Source organism: Adiantum capillus-veneris, chromosome 28, assembly GCF_014529385.1.
Source record: "Adiantum capillus-veneris isolate H3 chromosome 28, ASM1452938v2, whole genome shotgun sequence".
Classification (NCBI taxonomy): domain Eukaryota; kingdom Viridiplantae; phylum Streptophyta; class Polypodiopsida; order Polypodiales; family Pteridaceae; genus Adiantum; species Adiantum capillus-veneris.
In genome coordinates, this window is record NC_140958.1 from 127,840,411 (window position 1) to 127,864,482 (window position 24,072).

General features: G+C 45.5%; 1 protein-coding gene across 2 annotated transcripts in view; it reads left to right on the forward strand.

The window, feature by feature from the left end:
- The window catches only part of VTC4 (Inositol monophosphatase family protein), a 91,050-nt gene that overhangs the window by 21,009 nt on the left and 45,969 nt on the right, over window positions 1-24,072 (forward strand). For both annotated transcript variants that reach the window (XM_086503901.1, XM_086503902.1), the window contains exons 2-5: window positions 11,671-11,729; window positions 20,986-21,036; window positions 21,338-21,418; window positions 21,499-21,602. In XM_086503901.1, coding sequence (XP_086360027.1) covers window positions 11,679-11,729; window positions 20,986-21,036; window positions 21,338-21,418; window positions 21,499-21,602 — 287 coding nt within the window. In that variant the 5' untranslated portion in view covers window positions 11,671-11,678. The remainder of the gene's footprint in view (window positions 1-11,670; window positions 11,730-20,985; window positions 21,037-21,337; window positions 21,419-21,498; window positions 21,603-24,072) is intronic.

Genomic DNA, 24,072 nt, shown 5'->3' on the forward strand with positions numbered 1-24,072 from the left:
ATGGCCTTGGCATGTTAGACTACGAATCGTTCAAATTGTCATGATGGCCTACATTTAGTTCTACTTGCCATTGTTGCATTGGCCTCGTCATTGTATGAATTCTCTTATGTCAGCTATTTTGTCTCATATGTGGCGAACCCATGCTCACAAAAAAGGATTGCATTTGTTGTCGATTGGGAAACCTTGCACTCCTAAGCGCTTTTGGTGGCCTCAATATTTTGGACTTGTGCCGGCACGCTCTTGCTAGGAAAGCCATGTTGTTGCCTACCCTTGTGCAACAAACTCAGCCTTGGACTCATATGCTTGCCTACTTGTGTCAGCATGTTGTTACTTCCTCTTTTGGTCATTGGCAATCATCTCTCCGAGAGGTAGTGTTTGGTAAGATGAAAGGGTGCACTCCTGGATGTCTGTTCACTTCCAGTTTGATCTTTGCCTGAAAAGCTGTTACAATGCATTTATCATGGCATGATCAACTGCAGCCGGAAGGAAATTCGCTTCGTTTGGAGAGTCTTCGTTGGAGTCGGGCATTCTCCCTTGCTTTGGTTGACCGATTGCCTCAGTAGGCATATTTTCTCTCTTGTGGTGGCCTTCACGTGTTGGTGATGTGGATGATGAGGCAGTCTACACTCTCTAGTTTCCCCTTGCTGCTCGCCGTTTTGGAATAGGCATGCATAACCGTCAGCTCTGGAGAGAGCTTCATCACATGCTGGCTCACTTTTTACCCATTCTGCCTTTGGCTAATGGTAACCACATGTCTGATTGGAATTTCCGGTTCAGGCCTTTTGAGGCCATTTCTACTTGTCAGGTTTATGCTCTTCTTCTACCGTGGCCTTGGCTTGCGGACCATTGTAATGCCCTATGTTCCATGCACAAGTCTAATACTTGGTGGAAGAAGCCTCTCTCTGCCATCTTGAAGAGCCACTTGCCTACGAAGGAGCGATTGTTTCTTTGGTAATACTTGCTTGGAGTTCTCCTAGTGGGCACACGTCTCAGTGCACGTCATATCTACTCTTCTCCTTGTGTCTGCTGTTTGACATCGAAAGAGGCTGTTAGTCAACTGCTATGGGATTGATGCATTACTACAGTTTTTCTTCGCCGCATATCAGCTTGTATGTGGCTCCATTTTCCCTCTATGGTCTTCCACAGGCGGTTCTGAGCTTTTGTCATTCTCCCGCCTTCCTTGCAGCAATTTGCGTTCTTCATGTGGGTCAGATTTTGGGCCTATTGGACCCTGTGACGCCAGCGTAATGGCTGCATGCTCCACCGCTCTGATGCAGATCCTTTTCTGTTTTTCAAGCTTTCCCTTAGGCAATCTTTACATTTTACGTTGGAAGTTGGTGATATCTTCCTTGAGATACATCGGCTTTCCTATGAATGCTTTTGGCTTTCTTTCACAACTGAACGCTTTTGTGTTCTTTCTTTTGTATATGATCCTTTCCGTGGGTTTTCCTCGCCTTGAGGTTTCCCACTTGTAAATTAATCCCAAAGATTTGAGAGAGAGAGAGAGAGAGAGAGAGAGAGAGAGAGAGAGAGAGAGAGAGAGAGAGAGAGAGAGAGAGAGAGAGAGAGAGAGAGAGAGAGAGAACTGGTTATCGGCGAGGGAATTTGGCTATGCTACCACAGATTGCTTGGTAGGGGGATTCTCAGACACGTGATGAAGTTTTTTCAGTCATCACTAGTATTACACTATGGAATGTTTGGAGAGCTCGTTGTCTTCACATTCTAAGTGCGGCTCCACAGCTCCTTCAGGATACTCTCACTGCCATTTGGCTGGACATCATTCACACCCTGATTTGGCAGTGGGATTCTTCCTCAGGTACATCTCGAGCAGCCGAGGCTCGCCGATTTGCCTTCCTTCGGCGTTGGGCCCGATCCCCACTCTTCTTCACACTTACAGGTGGCCAGATTACGTGGCATTATGCCCCTCCTCGGTGGTTTCTCCTCCACTCATCACACCGACCACCATGAGATTGTTCTAGTCGAGTTGTCACTATAGTGGCTCTCATCCTTACATTCAGCTTGTACACCCCACGTGACAGGCTATTTTGGCATCCGCTGGGGATTATATTGTACTCAGTAATATACAGCCCTGACTTTTTCCAAAGAGAGAGAGAGAGAGAGAGAGAGAGAGAGAGAGAGAGAGAGAGAGAGAGAGAGAGAGAGAGAGAGAGAGAGAGAAATGAAATGTAATAATGTCTTTAAAAGGCCAAAATGACCTATGAGACCAAAAGGTTACATGTGGTGAATCTAATACCAGGGCCCTCTCGACATTGACGCAGATCTCGACAGAGGATCCATATCATACTGGCGCGACATAGGAGCCATCCAGACAGAGTGCTTACCTTGGAGGACATTGAACCTCAATAGCCTTTTGGATACTGATGTATATGTATATGATGCCTCTACTGTCAGAGAGCTCCATTGTATCAGCTCACCTTTTGTATTCCCTTTGTATCAGCTTTCACCCCAGCCCTACCCACTATTTTCCTTTTCAGTTCTTTGTACTTTTTGTACCCTCATCCGTGGGCGACGGGACCACCCCAACTTGGAGGACATTGAACCTCAATAGCCTTTTGGATGCTGATGTATATGTATATGATGCCTCTACTGTCAGAGAGCTCCATTGTATCAGCTCACCCTTTGTATTCCCTTTGTATCAGCTTTCACCCCACCCCTACCCACTATTTTCCTTTTCAGTTCTTTGTACTTTTTGTACCCTCATCCGTGGGCGACCGGGGAAAACCGTCGGGTTTCAAAGGCAGTTTAGTGAGGTGAGCGATAAGTCACCTGGAAGAGGCAACTCCGAAGGGAAGACCGAAGCAAGTCCCGCAGTACGTGGGCCTCTGAACAGAGGTACTTGGTCACTGTCACGCCCACCGAAATGGGTCTCTCAAGGGAAAAGTCATCGCCCTAAGAGTGTAGATAATTCTGGCCTCCCGAGTCCAGAGGAAACTAGTGACAAAAGCGTCTGCCTTCGGTTTCTCGGGGCATAGTCCTGGTCGTTCTTCTTGTCCACTTTTATGGTGGTTAAGGGGAGCGGCCGGGCTTGCCCCGCCCGACTCCGAAAACAAAACAAAAAAACCACCCCAACTCTATCGCTCGATCAAGCAGTATGCCTCTAGTGCCTTTGGTGCTCCTATGCTGTGGGTGTGGGGGCTCCTCTGTCTGTGACTGAAAGAAATCTGTAATTTGCTGCTGTCACTGGATCTCTCTCATTGTGCTCATGACTCTAGAAAGTGGTCCAAAACCCTCTCTAAATAGATAGTGGAAGCGGCCTCATATCTCATAGTATATTGGGCAGTGACATGTAATGTAGCTCTGTCTCGGGCTCTATCTGGCACACTTGACAAATTCTGGACTCAGTGGGTACTCCTATAAGTCTACCTGTCTCGATCCCTAGCTGATGTGAGGATATGCACATCATATCCCGTGGGATAGATGAGTATTCATGTATCCTGGTATGATCACAAAACCATGTAGCCTGTGGAATAGATGAGTATCCATGTATCGTGGTATGACCACAAAACCATCCTCCGTAAGCTGGAGAAGATGATCTCTACAGAAAGCCATCTTCGTACCCAACTCATGTGTAGGCTGTATCCATGTCCTCTTCGTATCCAACTGAATCAAGTCCTGTCTGATGAGCCTAATAATCTCTACCCTAGAGAGAGAGAGAGAGAGAGAGAGAGAGAGAGAGAGAGAGAGAGAGAGAGAGAGAGAGAATGAAATGAAATGTTATATTAAACGTCTTCAAAAGGCCAAAATGACCTATGAGACCAAACTGATACAATCTTGGTGGATCTAATCCAATGTCTGGGTACAAAATTAAAAATAAAAATAAAGTGAAGTAAAGTGAAAGACTAAAATCATCATCATCATCATCAATGCCCAACATCGGGCGTTGTCCGAGAAAGTATTGCATCAGTCGTTGAAGAGCTTCGTCAATGTCCACCTCTGTAAATAGTTGTGCTGGGCGTCTCCCATGTCGTGCTAGAATAGTCCTGATCCTCTGATGGAGCCTCCGTCGATGTTGTGGTTGCCCTCGTAGACGTGGGTGTCTACCTCTCCCGAGCTCAGTGGCTTTGTCAACTAATATACCTTTGGTATAAGTGGGCTCGGAAGTTTGCTGTGGAGCATGCTCATCTGGCTGCTGAGTCCTTGCTCTCAAAGAAGTCAGTAATCTCCCTTTGTGAATGTCTCCCATTGCCTGATCTCCTCAAGAGACTCTCCCTGTGTCTGCGAAGCTCTAGCAAAATCAACCCGAGGCATCTCTAATCCTGATATCTCATGACTCTAGCCAATGGTCCAAAGGCCTCTCTGAATAGACAATGAAAGCGGCCTCGTATCTCATAGTACACCAGACAATGACAAATGTGATGTAACTCTATCTCTGGCTCTATATAACACAACTGGCATATCCTGGCCTTTGCTGGTACTCTCCTAAATCCGCCAGTCTCAATCTCTAGCTGATGCGATGATATGCGTATTTGACAAATAGCACATCGTATCCCATAGGATAAATGAGTGTCCATATAGGCCGGTCTGATCACATATCCATCTTCCGTTAGCTTGAGAAGATGCTCTCTATACAAAGGCATCTTCGTTCCCAACTCATGTGTTGGCTGTATCCATGTGCTCTTGGTATCTAGCTGAGTCAAATCCTGACGTATGAGTCTAGTGATCTCTGTCCGTGTGAGAGATAGGGAGGGAGCATCCAAGGAGTACTGGAACGGAGGCTGTCTATCCATGTTGAAGCCATGTGGCTGAAACCATGATGTCATCTGTCCATACCAGCATGCTGTGCCCCCGTGTAGCACTAGCTGTCGAGATGACTCAAGGGCTAGCTGAGCATATCTATCTCTTGGAAGGTCCCATAATTTATGCATGAAGGATACTGATCTAGTAAGGGCCTTGACCACGAGAGGGGGGGCACCTAGCTCGGCTCAAATAATCTCATGTGGCACTAAGGCCTTAGCCCGAATCATGAGAGAGAGAGAGAGAGAGAGACGATTTGGCGTACTACGGCATCCTTTGATGGTTGACAAGCTGTTGCTGCTCGTCTTCCTCCTCTCACCGTCACGCTCCGTGCTGAAAGCAGCTGAATGTCCTCGTTTAGCCTTTGCGGGCGCCACCATCTGCTGGTTGTTGCACTACACCTCAGCATGAACCCACCCCCCCCCCCCCCCCCCCCCCCCCAAAAAAAAAAAAAAAAAAACCCCCCGGTGGCCCCCTCTCTTTTCCCTTGCTGTTTCTTGTCTTGTCTCTGTGTCATTTGCATTGGGTAACTCGTTGTGTCTCTTTCTTTCCTTTTCTATTCGTAGGTGTTTCTTTGTTTGCGTGTTTGTTGTGTGTGTGCATGTTTCGCCCGCGTGTGGCTTTTGTCTTTGTACGAATTGCTTGGGATGCATGTGTTCGTGTGGTTGTGTGCAAAAAGGGTGTGTGCGTGTATGCTTTCCTGGTTGCATGTTTCTGCATGTTTTGTTGTTTCTTTCATGAACTTGGCAGCTTCGTCTCCAGATTGAAGACCTCATTGTTTGCCTTTTTCTTGGCTTGTCGCTTTATGAGGGGCTTAGAATTCTTTGAGATGGCTGCAGGATTTTGGTTATGTAAGGTGCAGCGGAAGTGAATGTAGAACTTTGCTCAAGATGAGTGCTCCGAACTGTGCTCAAGGGTTCCTTTTACTTATGGAAGGGAGAGCCTTCCGTTCCTTTAATGAGAGTGCAAATTATCATAAACAAAGTGAATGATGACATTGTGAATGAAGGTGCTGAGACTGAGAGAGAGAGAAGAATACGACACCAGACTGTTGTCAAACCCTCCTCCAAGGGCCCCACTCTCTATGGCGAGAGAGGTCTATGCTATTGATTACACAAATTTGGTACAATGGTCTAGATTCTTGATGGCTGAAAACGCTAGGGAGTTCCGCCGGTCTTGTTGAGAAGGTGCACTGCCAGATGTTGGGTCTCTGTTGCCTCTTCTACCAGAAAGTACTAGCACTAGGTTTCTATTTTTACTTGCTTAGCAAAAATGCCCTACCCAGTTTTCCAACAAAGTCACTTATTAATAATAAGTGAAAAATGGATTAAATAGGGAAAATGGGTTTTGTGCACTGTAAAATGCTCATGATGGGTACTGATTGTAATGCTGATGATCATGTTGTGTGCAACTAGAGGATATGCAACTACTCTAAGTGCCTGGACATGTACGGCTTGCGCACAGGCTAACAAAGGTGCCGGAACACTTCCTAAGCTGACCTATTTCTGGATTTGAAGTAGCTTGTCCACATGCACATATGGTTAGATGTGCACGTGACATCCCCTTCTTTTTAAAGTGAGGTACTGGTACCAATCTGCATGGCTTCCTTGTAGGCTGCCAACAATTCTGGGTAATCTTTGAAAAACTCTTCATCGACCCACACTGCCTCGTGGGTTCCTCGATCCTTGAACTTCAAAAAGTACTGTCTGACTCGCTTCTTTGAGCCATGGCGAAACCGATGCAACAACACTTGCTCCGGCTCCATGACTTCAGCTTCATCGACAATCTCCGGCTCTTCTTCTTCGAAAATTTCCTTCGGAGGTGTTCTTTGAAACACTTTCAACGAAGAAACATAGAAAACGTTGTGCATTGACCATGAGTTAGGCAATTGCAATTTCATTGAAACCTCATTTATCTTTTTAATGATAGGAAATGGAGACAGTGACGAAAATACAACAAACCATCACGAATGAGATAGTTGCTAGGCCCTTGGGAAGCAAGAGCCTCGCAACCAGTGCTTACCAAACTCGGAATCTGCGTACTGGTTCTTCATGCTGTCGAAAGACACACCGTGAAGAGAAACTCTGGATCTTGACTCAAGAGCAAGGATCTGTCCTTGCGACTTAACGCATTTGCAACAGGGTTAGCTTTTCCAGGCACATACTCAATCAAACCTCCAAATTGCTCAAAAAGTTGTGACCACTTTGCTTGGCGATCACTCCAATGTGTACTAGGCATAGACTGGAGCCACTTGAGGGGTTGGTTATCTGTGCGGACTGTGAACTCTCTATCATACAAAAAATGCTTCCAATGCTTAAGAGAGTGAATGACAAAAAAAAGTTCTTTATCATAAACTGAATAGTTCTTTTCTGCACTATTGAGCTTCCAACTAAGGAATGCAACTGAACGGCCATGCTACTGAAGCACAACGCTTATGGCGACATTGCTCGCATCCGTCCATATCTCAAAGGGGTCATACCAAGAGGCAAGGATAAGACACGGCGCTTCTGTCACCGCAACCTTGAGAGCTGTGAAAGCCTCAGTGGTTGCTTCGTGCAAATTCACACGCTGTCGGCAAGTCTTTACCCCTTTCAAAACATCTGTCATGGGTGCGGCAATGCATGCAAAATTCTCTATGTGCGAACTCTATGCTTGACATAAACCAAGAAAAGAACGCACATCATATGCAGTTTTGGGCTAATCCCAAGTACGTACTTGTTCCACCTTCGTGGGATCTAGCTTGATGCCTTCTACAGAAATGATATAACCCAGATAAGTAACTTCAGTGAGAAAAAATCCAGATTTTTTAGCTGCAATGTACAACTGACACTCATTCAAACGGGTTAATACTCTTTCTACATCCTTTTCATGTCATTCCCATGATGCACACATACACCAACCATATCGCCAAAACGGCCTACCATGAGACGGTTAAATGTATCCACGACACCTGTCAATCCAAAAGGCATGACTACATACTCCCATTGCCCTCGCTTTGTGCGAAAAGCGGTCTTGTAGATGTCGCCTTTGAATACCCCTACTTGATGGTATCCACTTTTGAGATCGACCTTACTAAAAACCTTTGTCCCATTGAGCCTATCAAGGATATACTCAATGCGAGGCATCGGAAACTTGTTCTTGACGGTCATCTTGTTCAATGGCCTGTAATCAACACACAAACGAGACGAACCATTCTTCTTGCGGACAAACAAAATAGGAGCAACAAAGGGACTTACACTAGGACGTATGAATCCTCTGGCCACCAACTCCATGAGTTGCCGCTCTAACTCTTCTTCCTGAGTCTTCTTCAAACGGTAGGGAGCCTTACTGATTGACTGGGCTCCATCCGTAAGTTCGATGCGATGGTCCTCCGGCCGCTCGGGTGGGAGACGGGGTGGAAGAGCGTCCTGCAAAAAGAGATGCTTAAACTTGGTAAACAAAGCTGAATACCTGTCTGGAGCCTGAATGCTCTGGGTAACTGGAGAGGCATAGATGAATGCCGCTTGTGCTCCTCGTCGTAATTCACGCTTCGCTTGCACATGAGAAATGAGAGGCAAAGAATGCAGACCCTCCTCACCATGAATGATCATGGGAGAGTCACTTTTGGCATTTAGAGTGAGAGTATTGTCTGCCCAATCAACGAGAGGGTTATGCTCACGAAACCATCTAATGTCCAAAAGCATATCACATCCTGAGAGAGGAGACACGACAAATTTTCTACGGAAGGCAGCTTGTTGAATCGTAAACAACACATCAAGGCACTCTTGCGTGATGAGAGTCTCCATATCGGGAGCGAAGCCCGACACCTCGAGTGGAGATGTCTGACTAACCTCTAGGGGGGCTCTCTCTACAAGAGAGCCACTAATCACATCATGCATACTGCCTGAATGAAACAATATGACAAAACGCTGACCCTTCACATGACCATAACACTTAAAGAGAGACTCATCAATGTGTGTGTCAGAAACATGTGAAGATTCAAATTGGTTCAGTAAAGTGCTTGTGGTAGATGTTGGCATTAAATTGATGCATAATAATGAATAATAGTGGGGTTGTTGGAATCCAAATCTCTGCTTGAGCTACTTGATGAACTACCAACATCTTTGACCGGCTCGGGTTTCGAGGTAAGTACCTGTAGGACTTGGACCAACTCTTGCATGCGTTGGTCTCTTTGCGCCTCACACTCTAACTCCAAGGCCGCTCGTTTGTCTTCGTCCGCAAAGCGCGCTTGCTCGCGCTCACGCTCCAAGGTTAACCGTCTTGGGCTAGGTGAGATCTGCGAGGTTTGGGGCTGTACTTGCGAAGTGCTGAAATCTGGAAACGCTGATGCAATGGCTGATCTGACACCGAGAAACTGCAAAAACGCTAGAGCAATCTATAGTTTGCAAAAACGCTAGGGTTGATGGGGTACCGCTGACTGAAAATGCCAAGTGCACTGTAGCAAAAACGCCAAGGCTGATCTGTTGCTGAAAACCTTGGATGTCTTGATGGCTGAAAACTCTAGGGAGTTCCGCCTGTCTTGTTGAGAAGGTGCACTGCTAGGTGCTGGGTCTTTGCTGCCTCTTCTGCGAGAAAGTGCTAGCGCTAGGTTTCTATTCATACTTGCTTAGCAAAAATGCCCTACCCAGTCTCCCAACAAAGTCACTTATTAATAATAAATGAAAAATGGATAAAATAGGGAAAATGGGTTTTGTGCACTGTAAAATGCTCACGATGGGTACTTACTGTAATGCTGATGATCATGTTGTGTGCAACCAGGGGATATGAAACTGCTCACAAGGTGCCAGAACACTTCCTAAGCTGACCTAAACCTTGGACTTGAAGTAGCTTGTCCACATGCACATAGGGTTAGATGTGCACGTGACAGGTTAAGGGCCTTTAGTATTAGTAGTTGATGCTGTATTGCCTGGAGTATATGTAGGAAATGTATTAGATATTTCATATTGATGATGGAGGAGAGAGAAGAATTAGAATTAGTGGGCTGATTTCCTCTTTGGCTTCCTTGAGCATCTTGCGCTCCTGGTGCTCTAGCATGCATGCACCTTCCTCTTGTTCCTGCTGCTCTTTTGGTAGTTGAGCATCTTGCTTTGGTTGCTCTTGCTGGTCTCTCAGTGCTTGAGCGTCTTGCCCACGTTGCCGTCTTAGATATTTTAAAGCACTCTTGCACCTCTATAAAGGGAGCTCCTCTTTGGAAAGGAGAGCGTCCAATTTTAACTTGCCTTTTTCATAAGTGGCTGCTCATTTTGTAGGTTTGGGCAGCCGATTGCCTAGTCAAAAATTAGGTTAGTGACGTATGCTTGCACTGACACTACCTAGTGTCCCTGGATGCAATCTCATGAATAGACGCATTGCTGACAAAGAGTCCTTTGCGGGTAAGAACTTGCTTTCTCGAAAAGCAACTAAAAAGAAATTGCTTTTCCGAATAGCTTTTTGAGAAACTATCTTGGTTCATGTGCCTGGTCTGTAGTGCGAATTCAAATCTACTCAGACCATGAAACATTATTGTACCAGAGCTCCCATCACCCACCTTGTGATGCACCAAAAATGCTCATAACTTGGTGACTTTCTTATTGAATCTACGGAACAAATCTTTAGTGATGCTCTATGTGATCCAGTGATGCATTATGCATGCCCGTTTTGGATTGTTGGATACTCCTAGATGTTCAGTCACCAATTTGATCAAAAGTATCTGTTCTAAGTGGCCTAGTAGATATTCCCATTGGGAGTTGTCACAAGTTGCTGATGTGGCATGGTGGGCCATGGTGGACAATACTCGCAAAATCAGTGAAAGCTGTAAAAAATCTGGTGACATGACTGAAAGTCTGATTTTTGTGTTAAGATGCTGACATGGCATAGCAATACTGACATCCCGAAAAATCCGCTGACATGCTTAGGTGGCAGTACTTCTGCGAATCGCGCTGATACATACTGATGCGGCAGAAGTTTGCGCAAGGCCAGTTAGCACCAGCATTTGGGGGCAAAGCGCTTTTAGAATCTGATGCTTCTCAGGGGTTCTGCTTTTAGACCCAATGTACTCTTCCTACATGTGCCTAGGGCCTCACTCTCAGACGCGGAAGCCGTAAGAGCGTGTGTAGAGAAGGACCCTTGAGAGTTGTAATGGGATTGAGCAATAAAGAAAGAAATACTGAAAGGGGCGCCAGTGTTTGGGGCCCCAATGCATCTGGAAGCGGATGTGTGTGTGTGTTTTTGCGTGTGCATGTCACAACCTGGTGACATGGGATGCTGGCACTGGACCAAAAAAATAATGAAGAGCAGGGCCCAAACCAGGTGAAGCCTGCAAAACACGGGGGAATTTGCTTTGCGGTGAGATTCATGGGCTGTACGGATTGTGACTTGGCAGTTTGGGCACATGAGCTTTATGACGCGAAGTTTAAAGTGTTAACTTTTTTGAGGGGGTCAGCTTTTAGCAGATGATTTTGGGGCTTCTAGCCATTAGAAAGAAAGATGCCAAGGGCTTAATGCCTTGGGGGAGTTATTTTTAACTTGATGTTTGCATGAGTGGGCTCTCTCTGACGGTTGTATTTGAGAAGTTCGATAATAAAGGGGAGCCTGGTTGGGGGGGAGTACATCTGGGAGTGGAACTTCACCACTCAATGTCTTGTCTCAAGTGTTGAGTTTTCTTTTAGTTCAAGTATTTAAAGTGCTACAGATTTGTTCCAGTTGTTAAAAAATCTGGCCAGTCGTCTCAAGTGTTGAGTTAAAGTGTTGCATATTTGTTCCGGCCTAGCTAGGTTATGTCATATGATGTCACTATCTAATTACACTTCCGTGTTAGACTTACCCTTTTTGTCCAATTGGAAAGCATATTGATTGGTTTGATCTTTATTGTAGCCGGTTGTGTGCTTTATGTGATTGTTCCTTTCTGTATTGTGGTGTTTCTTTTGAAATTTTCAGGTGATACTATGGATCAGTTTTTATCTGTTGCTGTGGATGCTGCAAGGCTTGCAGGCAAGGTAATTTGTATGTAATCATTCACACGCGCGCCACCCACACGCACATGCACACGCGCACACGCACACGCACGCACGCGCACACACACACACACACACACATTTTTTTGTGTAAATCTGCTTTGATTAATTTACGAGTGGGAAACCTCAAAGTGAGGAAAACCCACAAAAAGAAAGGGATACAAAAAGCGGAGCACTATGAGGCTCCGAAGGCTAGAAACAGTCAAAGTAAATCCTGTAGGTATCAAGAGTGATGTCTCCAACGTCATAAGCAAAGTGCAACGCTTGACCAAGAGATAATCTAAAATAGGGAAAGGGGTCAACATAAGTGCCTTGGAACATTAAGGAGTTCCTATGGTGCCAGATGACCCACAGAGTCCAAAATCTGACCAAGGTCAAGAACACCGCAAACTGAGATTGCGGTGACTGGAGCACCCCAAAAAGCCAAAAGCATCTGTGAAAAAAGCCGGAAGGAAAACGCAGCCGAAGAGCAGTCAACACTTGCCGAATGAAGGCTTTGGAGTGGCGACAACACCACAATAAGTGTGGCACGGTCTCCTCAGCTTCAAGGCATCTGGGGAAGCAAGAAGGCGCAATATGCCGAGCATGTAACACACTGCCTACAGGTAGAGCTCCCACCAAGCAACGCCACAAGAAAACACATTCCTTCAAAGGTAGATGACTTTGCCAAATGCGAGACAATGTGTGTTGCCACCACAAGGATGACTCGGAAAGCGACCACAGTTGATTACCATGATGCACAATCCATACATCAGACTGAAGGATGGCATATACACTGCCAGCTGAGATGCAGCCCAATCTGGTAGTATCCCGATTCCAATAAGAGAAGCGAGAGTCCACATCCATAGGAGGAAGGGGTGAGTGATTAGCAAGCATTCTTTGAATTTCCCGCCAGAGAGGAGAATAGTGAGGACCCAACCGAAAGCGGGACACTGCATCAACGAACAAAAGAACATAACCCAAGTCATCGACCACCTGATGCACCTGACAGATTCCTTTTTGGGAAAGAAAATACACTTGGGAGGAGACCGTTGAAGCGAAGGCCTTGCTCCAATGCAGACTCTCCAATCGAAGAGAGTTACCCATAGAGGATTGTCGACCATTCCAAGCCAAATGCGAAGTGACAACCTTCCAATCAACAATGAGAGAAGAAGTAAAGGGACATCTAGGAATGTGTCCTTCAAGCTTCCCAAAAACATCCCAATAAGTCAGTTTCCAATGACCAAAAGATGGGGTGACAATGTGCATACACAAATGTGTGACCGTGAGGGCCTAGGGTTGTTGCTGCTCCACCAAAACTGGCAACAGCACAACTTTTCGAGCCAAAAGATGACGTCGCAAGTCCAAAATATTTAACCCTCCAATCCGCTTGGGAGAACTCAGCTTGTCCATAGATAGAAGCCGAAGACCCTTCTTGCCAGACGAGGTCCGCCAAAAATGCTCTAAAGTATTGGACATGAGGGACTGCAAGCGCAACTGAGGCCAGGATAACAAAGGCAAGTAAAACTGCTTATAAGACACAAGGATGCATTGGACAATCCTGAGACGCACATGAAGTGGCCACGTGGACAACTTCCAATAATTTAACTTGGAATGCAGACGTTGGAGCACCCAATCCAGTTTCTGCATAGCCGATACATTCCAACCCAACAGATAACCCAAATGGCGAACCAGAACATGTGGAGGAACAATCGCGCCAGGCCACAATATCTCATGCCAGTCACACTCTTTCAGAGGCAATAGCTTGGATTTAACTTCGAGACCTACTGCCAATCCAAACAAGTGAAGAGTGCATAATTTGCTGTACATCATCATAGTGATTGCGAGGCATAAACAAAGAGTCATCCGCATAGTCCTGACCAGTGAACGGACGTCCAGAAGGTAAAGTCAGGCCATGTAGCCTACCAGTGGAAGTCAAGGAATTCAAATACATAAACAAGGGATGAGTAGCGATCACATAAAGCAAAGCACTCAGAGGGCAGCCCTGCCTTACCATCAGACCCAAAGGCCAAGATTCTGTGACAGATCCATCCAGCAAGCCTGCAGAAGTGCTGTGTGCATACAAGAAAAGCACGACATTGGATAGCCTAGGCCCAAATCCCTTGTGTTGCATGGTATCCGCAATATAATCCCAAAGAACAATATCAAATGCCTTTTCAATGTCGACCTGCATGACCAAGACATCGTGTCGAGTATATTTTGCATATTCCATACCATTGATGACATTCGCGAGGTTATCAGTAATTTGACTTCATGGAATGAAGCCGTATTGATATTGATGCAAGCCTTCATGCCCAAAGCACTTGAGTCGATTAGCAAGCATTTTTGCCATTAATTTATATATCACAGGCATGAGTGTAATAGGCTGTCAATGAGAGAACTCTTCACACAATGCATGCTTAGGTATCAGCTTGAGCAAACCTTCTTTCCAAGAGGATGGCAATTCCTGCTATTCCTAAGCTCTATTCATCATGAACAACAGAGGCAGCTTCAAATAATCCAAGAAAGACAAGAAAAATTCCACAGAGAGACCATCCCAACCAGAAGCTCTCCATCGACCCAAATCAAGCAAGCTGGCATACAATTCCGATTCAGTGAAGACAGCTTCCAAGTCTTGAGCCTGCCGCATCGAAAGAATGGGAGTAACAAACTTGGACACTCCAAGTCAAGATTCTACCGCGACACAGCAGAGATTCACTTCAAAACAGTTCACAGTTCACAATTGATTCGACACGGCCCGGCGGAGTTCCTTGCCTAGAGATATTGGCCCCAAAGACTGGCGCCCCTTTTGGTATTTCTTTTTGTATTAATCTGAGTTCAAAGTACAAGGGAGTGGGAGGTGTCTCACTCTCAGACTCTGCGTCTAGATGCTCTGCAAAGTGGGAGCCCTACCCACCTATTTATTGATTTACAAGGGATGCCAAAAGCAGAGCCCCAAAAGCTGTCATATTTTAAAAGCATTAAAAATAAAGCAACTATTCAAAAGCTCTCTCTCTCTCTCAAGCATTGCGTAGGATTTTCCTTGCTTTTCCCAGCGCAAAACTGAGAATCCGTATAGTTGCCGCTTTTTCGTATGCTCACCCACGTCAGCATCCGCTTTTTGCGCCGCAATTCAGGGATCTGTACACTGCTGCCACGTCAGCACTGCAGCGTGTTTTACGGGATTCTGCAGCCAGCCGGGGTGTAAGTGTGTGTGCATCCGTTTTGGATTGCCCATCTGTCTGCAGGTGGAAAGATGACGAGAACTGCGCGAATGTTCTCCCAAACAGCCTTCCAAAACAAACTCGTGAATCGGGGATCTCTATCAGAGACAATTATCTCAGGTATGCCATGTAATGTGAAGATCTGGGCCACAAATAGTCTCGCTAAGTGATCCGGCTTGACTGTCTTCTTCACTGGAATGAAATGAGCTTGCTTGCTAAATCTGTCAATAACAGTCTAGATACCATCGTGCCCACTTTGTGTTCTTGGGAGATCAAAAATGAAATCCATTGCAATACTTTCCGAGGGGCGGGTGGGTATGGGTAAAGGCTGTAACAATCCTTGTGCTTTATGCTTGTCAAACTTGACCTTCTAGCATACAATGCAACTGCGTACAAAATCATCCACGTCCTTCTTGAGTCTCCGCCAAAAGAAGTTTCTCTCCACACCTTTCAAGGTGGTAGCAATGCCGTGGTGACCCGTAAATGGTGGACAGTGGCATTCAGTTAAAACCTTTTCCCTCAACGGCTGTGAAAGCACAACATCGTTTTCTTCATCAAGTAGCCATCCCGAATGGAATATCCCGCTACTATCTCCCCATTCCGTATTCGAGTGAAAATATCTGCAAAATCTGTATCTGTTTCATACTGATCGACCATATCCTTGAAGCTCCTATGATTTATCACGGAAATAGCCGGAACCAATGGCTTCCGGGACAAAGCATCCGCCACCAAGTTCTTCTATCCCTGCACATGGACAATCTGGAAGTGAAACTGTGACAAGATCAACACCCACCGCATCTTCTTTTCCGATAGCTGCTTCTGTGACTAGAAGTAGCGTAAACTCTGGTGATCTGTGAAGACTGTAAAATCCCATGAGAACATCACAACCTTCCAAAGGCATTATGTAGAAGTCCTCGTGCCCCAAATACCCCTGACAATGCAACCGAAGTTTTCCAATGATAGGTGTAATGGCTGCGTCCCTGTCGGGTGCCGCTAGAACTGCCTCTGCTTGTGGTCCCATCCCATCGGGTGTAATCTCGAGCCGCGCCGCCAATTCAAGTGAAATGAAGTTGGCCTTGGCTCCTCTATCAAAGAAAATTGGGGCTTCTTGATCTCACTTTGTCCCAAGCTCGACAAAGTTCTGTACTCTCATCAATCGTGCTTGGGTCAGTACCCATGCAATCTAGAACCAGTCCTGCTTTTATCTTGCCTTTCCGTCCACGTTCCTCAGTTGCTTTTGAACTCTCTGGCCTTTCTTCCTCTTTTTCTTTCTGTGCCTTTTTAGGGCACTTCGCGGAGATGTGTCCTTGTTCCCCACATCCAAAACACTTCCCCTCTTTAATGTAGTTGGCTCTCTCCTGAGGAGTGAGCCGGGGTCGTGCATCCTTATCTTTCTAATCTTGGGGGCTCTTCTTCTTTCTACTTTCTTTTTTAGAAGTCTGTTCAATTTTTTGCGTCATGATCTCATATGTGGGATAACTCAAACTGCCTGAGTGTATGGCAAAGCCTTGTTTGGCATGACTTATCAATTCTTGAATAGAATCTGACTTTTGCTCTAAGTAGTGATCTCGGATCTCCGTAGGAAGTCCCAAGGTAAACTGCTCAATATGTTCTTTAAATGAGATCTTCTGAAATGAAGAATTGGGTACAAAAAAGCTCCAAAATCTCTCGCAATATGCGTCCAAGGTATCTTTCTTGGTCATCCGGAGATGGTTCCAAGCAGTTCTTATGTCGTGTTCTTACTCCCTAGTCAACCAAGAAGAAATAAAAATCCTTTTACATTTCAGCCATTTAATTGGCCTTTCTTGTTCAATAGAAGAGTGGACCACCATGTTCGAGCATTTCCCTTGAAGTAAGAGGTAGCCCGCTGAATCTTGGAGTGCTTAGAGTAATGCCCTCCAGAGAAAGCTATATCAAAATGCTATATGAAGGCCAAAGCCCTCGAAGCATCTCGGAATCAAGAAAGAGTGTTAAATTTAATTGACTGTCCACCTTCTTTAAATTCTCGAACTTTCTTGCTTTTATCCTCCAGAAAGTCATACTGGTTGGCTTTATAGAAATTCTTCTTCTTTGCATAAAATCTGTGATCATCGGAGTTCGAACTATTTGAAGACAAGTCCTCTGTAGAACTCTCAAAAACTGGGCGAAACTTAGGCTTCTTTGCCTTTTTCTTGCCCTTTCTGAAGCTTTGCTTTTTGCTTCGCTTTTTCCCTTTGTTGTCTTCTTTGCTCGAGTCAGAAGAGCTAGAAGAACTGTCAGAAGAAGAAGAAGAAGAAGTAGAACTGGATAATTCTTCAAATCTGACATGCTTCTTCTGTTGCTGAGGCAAAAGCAGATCGACGACCCAAATAACCCGGGAAGTCAGTTCCTTTCTTCTGCTTTTTGTCGTGCTTTTTGGCTTTGTTGGTTGTGTCAAAAAGCTGGGAAAATTGTGTATCAACCACACCTTCTAATTCTTGTTCTGTAAACATCCTCGGAGTAGGAGGTTTCTTGAGTCCCGGTTTGAGGGGTCCGCCATTGAGAGTGCACTTGTCAAAGGATGTCTGCGTCAAAAATTTTGCAAATTTGGGATGCTTCGCAAGATTGATCATCATCTTTGTCGCATCGTCAACCACTCGTCGACGCTTCATCTCTTCAATCTCCGCCCGAGTAGGCCGAGGCGGGCCATACTCCTCGTGAGAATCTTCTCGTGATCACTTCCCGCATTCCCAGATGCAGAGGAAGTCGACTGATCTCTGTTTGAATCCTTAAGTGTCGCGAGAAAAGGATGGGATTCCCCAGTAGAAGAGAGATCGCGGCCGTGCTTTGATACCACTATAACAAACTTAGACACTCCAAGTCAAGATTCTAGCGCGACATAGCAGAGATTCACTTCAAAACAGTTCAGAGTTCGCAATTGATTCGACGCAGCCCGACAGAGTTCTGTGCCTAGAGATATTGGCCCCAAAGACTGGCGCCATGTTCGGTATTTCTTTTTGTATTAATCTGAGTTCAAAGTACAAGGGAGTGGGAGGGGTCTCACTCTCAGACTCTGCGTCTAGATGCTCTGCATAGTGGGAGCCCTGCCCACCCATGTATTGATTTACAAGGGATGCCAAAAGCAGAGCCCCAAAAGCTGCCATATTTTAAAAGCATTAAAAATAAAGCAACTATTCAAAAGCTCTCCCTCTCTCTCAACCATTGCGTAGGCTTTTCCTTGCTTTTCCCAACACAAAACTGAGAATCCGTACAGCTGCTACTTTTCCGTATGCTCAGCCACATCAGCATCCGCTTTTTCCGACGGATTTTGAGCCGCAATTCACGGGTCCATACACTGCTGCCACGTCAGCACTGCAGCGCATTTTACGGGATTCTGCAGCCAGCTTGGGTGTAAGTGTGTGTGTATCTTAGCTGCCACGTCACTGGTTTGTGACAATAGAAACATGTGACGCGCTTGGCGAGCTTCTCCCATGCCTCAAAAATCTTGCCATAATGAGAGTGTAGGGCTAGTGCTAGCTCTCAGATAGTGGAGGTCCACTCCCTTGACGGTAATTTCACTCTCCGTATAGCTTGAGACTGCTTGGACTTATGCAAATGTTGGAAGAATTGTTTAGAAGCACATCCTTTATCTGCAAAAGCCTGTTGACGAGCTCAAGTCTGCCAATTTCCTGTCATCATTGTGCTGTAACATAGCGCGAGCAGAAAGCAACTCAGTCATTTGAGTGTCAGTAAGAGAAGAATGATTAGCCAAGTGCATTAATCTGCTACAAGCATCCTTTGCTTGATGAACCTGTTCCCTTAATTGTGAAAAATAATCCTTGCCATAATCCTAGATAACACACTGAACACGCATAACAAAGCGGAACCAGGCTATGTCTATATCAACATACATCTGGGAGATCAAAGGCGGGATGATATCCACAATCATAGCGCGAAAAGGCGCATGCTTGAGATAAGCATTATTGACGTGCAAAAGTCTCTTCTTGGGTAGGGGGTCATTGACATCAAAAGAGCCAAAACGAAGTTTCAAGCATACGAGAAAATGATCCGAGAGACACATAGCATAATCAATCCTCATCTCGCATACAAAGTCATCATACTGTTGCATGTGAAAAATATACCAGCGATCGAGCCGAGCGCGATACATAGATTGAGCATTATGCTGAAAAGTGAATCCTGGATCAGTCGCATGCAAAATGGGCCACAAATCAAGCGCATTTTATGTCAACATAGATTGATCCCATAATTGCCGTTCCATATGAAGCATGTGGGAATGCCCAATAGTATTATCCGCAAGGTTTGGTGCATTATTAAAATCCCCACAGAGAAATGCATTGGAATGCCAACAATAAGAGGAGATAGCACTCCACAACCATGCCCTATTTGCAGAAGCTGTGTATGCATATAATCCTCCAAATTCAAAAACTTCCCCATTAACAATACATTGGATGACCATCCATCTCCCAGCCAGGTCATTGAAAACCAAGTCGGGAAGAGTTCATGTCGAACAAGTATAAGCACTCCAAAATAGCCAGTTGATCCTACATAAGCTATCCAGTAGCCTGCAAAGTAAGAAGTCTGTCCTGCAAATTGATGCTGGTTATGCTCTTGAATAACCACATTGTCCGCTTTACATGTATGTACATAGTGCCAGGTAAGCCGCCACTTGTCGTGATTGCATAACCCACTATAGGAGATGCAATTCAAAGAACTATGCATTCTATATGGTATATACAATGGGTGAGAAAATGGGAAAAAGGGGAGAAAACTCAAGTTTCAGTGCCCATCGACACATCCTCCCCAGCTGTAGGTACCTGAGGAGGTGGATCAAGACGTGGACCTGGATGATTGAAAATAAAGGCACCTTGTGATGAAGAGGCTTCTCCTGTAACAACTTCCTTGTAAGAGCGAACCACCTTGTCCCAACCTTCAACCAAAGAAGTGTTGTCATTACAAGCGAGTTTTTTCTGAGCAACATTCTTCAAAGGGGGCACATAATTACGAGAAGATGCCGGAATACGAGCTGTAACAGCTTTATCGGGGTTTCTTGGGCACCAACCAAGTTTGAGAGATTGAAACTTGTTCTTTTTCTTTGTCTTTAATATTTGGAGAAGCAGAAAGTGCATACAATTGTAATTGTTTCCCTTTGCCTTTATTCGCCCCAACTGTCAGGGAGGAGGTTCAAGCACCTTTGGTTTGAGCCTCAAAAGAAGATTTTGGAGGTGAGTGAGGTTGAGGAGTAGGGACAGCTGGAGGACAAATTTGCCCCATTTAAGCTTAAATGGACACTTTTCAACCACTGCATCCCCAGAATCGATCAAAATACCTGTTGGTGTGGGGATATTTGTGTCCCACAGAATACAAAAACGGTTTGTGTTTGCGTCCATCTTAGGAGGGCAATCGACTTTGCCCAACTGAGCAGCCAACAAAGGAAGAAAGTGACGGGAAGTGCGAGGAAAGTCGACCACCTCAACCCAGACGGGACACTTGTGACGGATGAGACTCTGATAGTCCTTGGTGAGAGCCGAGGGCAGTACATGAGTCATCTGCGTATTGAAGAAAAGAGGAGACATTTCAAACAGAGCATCCCGAGCATCCATGTCGGCCAGCAAGACTCCATAGAACCCTCGCGCGCCAAAGTAAACCGCTCGGACTGCTTGTTTGAGTAGGAAATCAACTCATTTGCCTACATCCTGAGCCGTAGGCATTCTACCCGGGAAAAAAAGAATCACCACGTTAAGTGCATATTGAGCAACAGGATCCATAAGCTCTTGAACAGGAATGCGAACTTCCATGACGGGAGCTGATCCTTCCCAAGCTTGACGGAGCGCACGCGCGCGTGCACACACACACACACACACACACACACACACACACACACACACACACACACACACGTGCACACACGTGCGCGCACGCGTAGACATATATAGAGATACATGTTTCCGCTTGTATATTTATTTGTGTGTGTGTGTGTGTGTGTGTGTGGGTGTGGTTTGTAGGTGCAATTGATCATGTTTATCTCATTGTTTTCATTGACTGGTTGGGTGTTTTAGGTCATTGCAGAAAACTTCAATACAGTAAAGCAAGTTGAACATAAGGGCCAGGTAATGCTGATATGTTTTGATCTTATCTTGTCAGGGATTAAGCTGATCACTTTTGAATCTTGCCGTTGCTATATGCCTTATTTCTTTAGTGTCACTTTCTTTGGTTTTGCTTAGCTATTATGATTTTTTCTTAAACTTTGGGATGGATAATGACATACCTATTGGCTACAAGCTTTGGTATTTACAGTTGACTCGTAGTTTTGAAGACCATTGTTATGGCACAATGGGTCACAAATATTTGGCATGGCTTCGACAATTGTGCATAATCATTACATTCAAGTGTAATACGCATTTTGTGCAGGTTGATCTAGTGACTGAGACTGACAAGGCTTGTGAACAATTGGCTTTTGAACATATCGAAAAAGTATTTCCTAATCATAAGGTCAGCTTTCTTGTATGGTAAAGATTTATGTGTTTTTTACTGCTTATTTAGCTTCAAGTTTACATTGCTTTTGGTGATAGTTTATAGGTGAGGAAACCACTGCTCTTTCCGGGTCTTTTGAACTCACCGATGCACCAACTTGGATTATTGATCCTTTGGATGGCACCACAAATTTTGTACATATGTGAGCAATGCATTTCTACTTTGTTGGCTAACTAGGATTACCCATTTTTTAAAGATGTGGTTGAGAGAGAGATTCTTCTTGCTATGTTGATGACACAATATGAGGAGAGCTTTTTACCTCTTGTATCGGATAGAATTGTTTATGTCAGGAGACCAAAGAGAGATAGATAGATAGATAGATTTATAGCTTTCATTATCGTCCTCAGAGGTCAAATATGACCCGTGTAAAACTTTCCAAGAGGGCTTCCAAAAATAACATATAGTCAATCACACTATTGTGTTTTTACATGTAAATCCATTGGTGCCGTTCCATAAATTTACACCATTGGCAATGAGCATTGCAGTGCTATTGCACATACATATAAGTGACTTGTCATATTGATCTGGCTCTTTTTCGTCACTAGAGGTTGGGCTATAAATGTGTACATCCTCTAGTCTACTTCAATTTTGAGGAGTTTGATTGCCATCAGCAGATCCCTTGTTTTTTGGTCACTCTCTTTTCCATCGCTCTTGGTCCATCTTTTAGGTTGTGTTACTTGCGTAGCCGGTAGGTGGGGTTTGGTTAAACCAGGTTCACTAGCTACAAAGATCGGCACACCACGGATACAGGTCTATTGTCACGGGGATGGGCACAATGTGCCAACAGAAAAGAATAGCCTGAACAACTTTAAGCACTTCAAATAACAAGTGAACTGAAAGAGATGCACGACACACGAGATGGGGAGGGGCGGAGCTCCACGTTGAGAGCATTGGCTCCAAACCTTGGCGCCCCTTTGGTATTTCTTTATATCGTTTGAACTCAGTACAATGCCGGTGCTTGCGCCTTGCACCTGCACCCAAAAGCGTGCAAGAGAATGAGTCCTCTGCGCATATTTAAAGTCCCTTGGCCTATGAAAAGCAGTTACATGAAAAGCTTCAAACACAAATGCTTCGGTCCAAAACACTGGCGCTGAAAATCAGCCAGCGCAAATTACGAAAAGCCGTACAGCTGCCACGTTAGCACAGTCATCGCCAAACACGGAAATCTGTACTGCTGCCACGTCAACTGTCAGTGCGAAATCGGGAAATCCGTACAACTGCTGCCACATCATCATTCTCCACGTTGTATGTGTGTGTGGAGGTCCTGCTCTATTTATTCTCTTTTGGTCACTTGGGCCCCATCGGACGGGTCCCGTAAGTTGATGGTAACTCTTTAAAAATTAGGCCTCAGCGAGACTTTGCAAGTTGATGTGAACCTCTTCTTCTTCTTCTTCTTCTTCTTAGGGTTTAGGCCTCTCAGTCGAGATCTGTAGGTTGGCTCCGTTCTTCAGCGGCTTGACATGTCTGCAGCTTGTGACATCTATACACCGGGAGACTCCCATTTCTCGGATACAGTACGACTTCTCGATCCCACCATAGAGGAGGTCCCTCTACAAAGGTTGTTGGTTACTGGTCGTCCAAACCAGGCTCTCTCTCTGATGCCATCAATTTGGGCACATGGTGAGAGACTGCCCTTCCCACCCTCCTCGTCGCCCTAAGCCATAGAATCCCCCACCTCAGGGTGTAGCTAAGGGTTGGCAAAAGGCCCCTCGTCGCCATGCCTTTCGGCGGGTGCCGCCTCCTGCCGCGCCATACCCACCACCTCGACAACCTGCCTCCCGGACAGTCTCACAAGTTTCAGCTACTCAGTCGATTCAGCCGATACCGGACATACCCTCTACTTTGCGGCATCCCCCCATAGCTACCTCGACTTTCCACCTCTACGATCTTCGCCATCCCCTTCTCCCATTCTGCCCCCACCCGATGACACTACAACTCATACCACCCACCCCAACCCTCCCAACCTTCCCCATAGCATATCACCCTCTCCACCTCTCCTGTGCCCCTCACCACCCCCCCATGTTCCTCGATTCTTCATAGTTTCTACGCCACCAGCTTGGCAATTTTCTAGAGTTGAGTACAATGGTGATAGTACTGTTATTTGTACATTTTACGGCGTGCACAAAAGGCACGCTCTCTTCTAGGGAGTCGGTAGAGTCCCATGCTCTCCTCCCTACCTTTTACTGGCACGGAGACATGGAGAGAAGTTTTAGTGATGGATTTTGTTACTCGCCACACCTTGCAAGCTATTGAGACTTGGGTAGGCTACATTTTATCATGCATAGCTAGGGATAGAGTGGCACAGAGCATAGGAGCTATAGAGTGGCTACATATAGAGGACTGTTGTCGTTTATTATTGGTTCTGCCACCTATAGAGTGGCTACATATAGAGGACTACACGACTGCTGTTGTTTATCGTTGGTTCTGTCATTGGACCATACTACCCTGATCCCTCGCACCATGCGAGTATGGTCATAGTGGGCAGCAGTCTCCACATTGCGATGCCCTTCTGACTACTTTGGTTCTTGGTTTACAGAGGCATCACTCCTTTACCCCATGGTAGCTTCTACGACCACTACCACATGATGAGGATGCACTTCCATTGGCTTCGC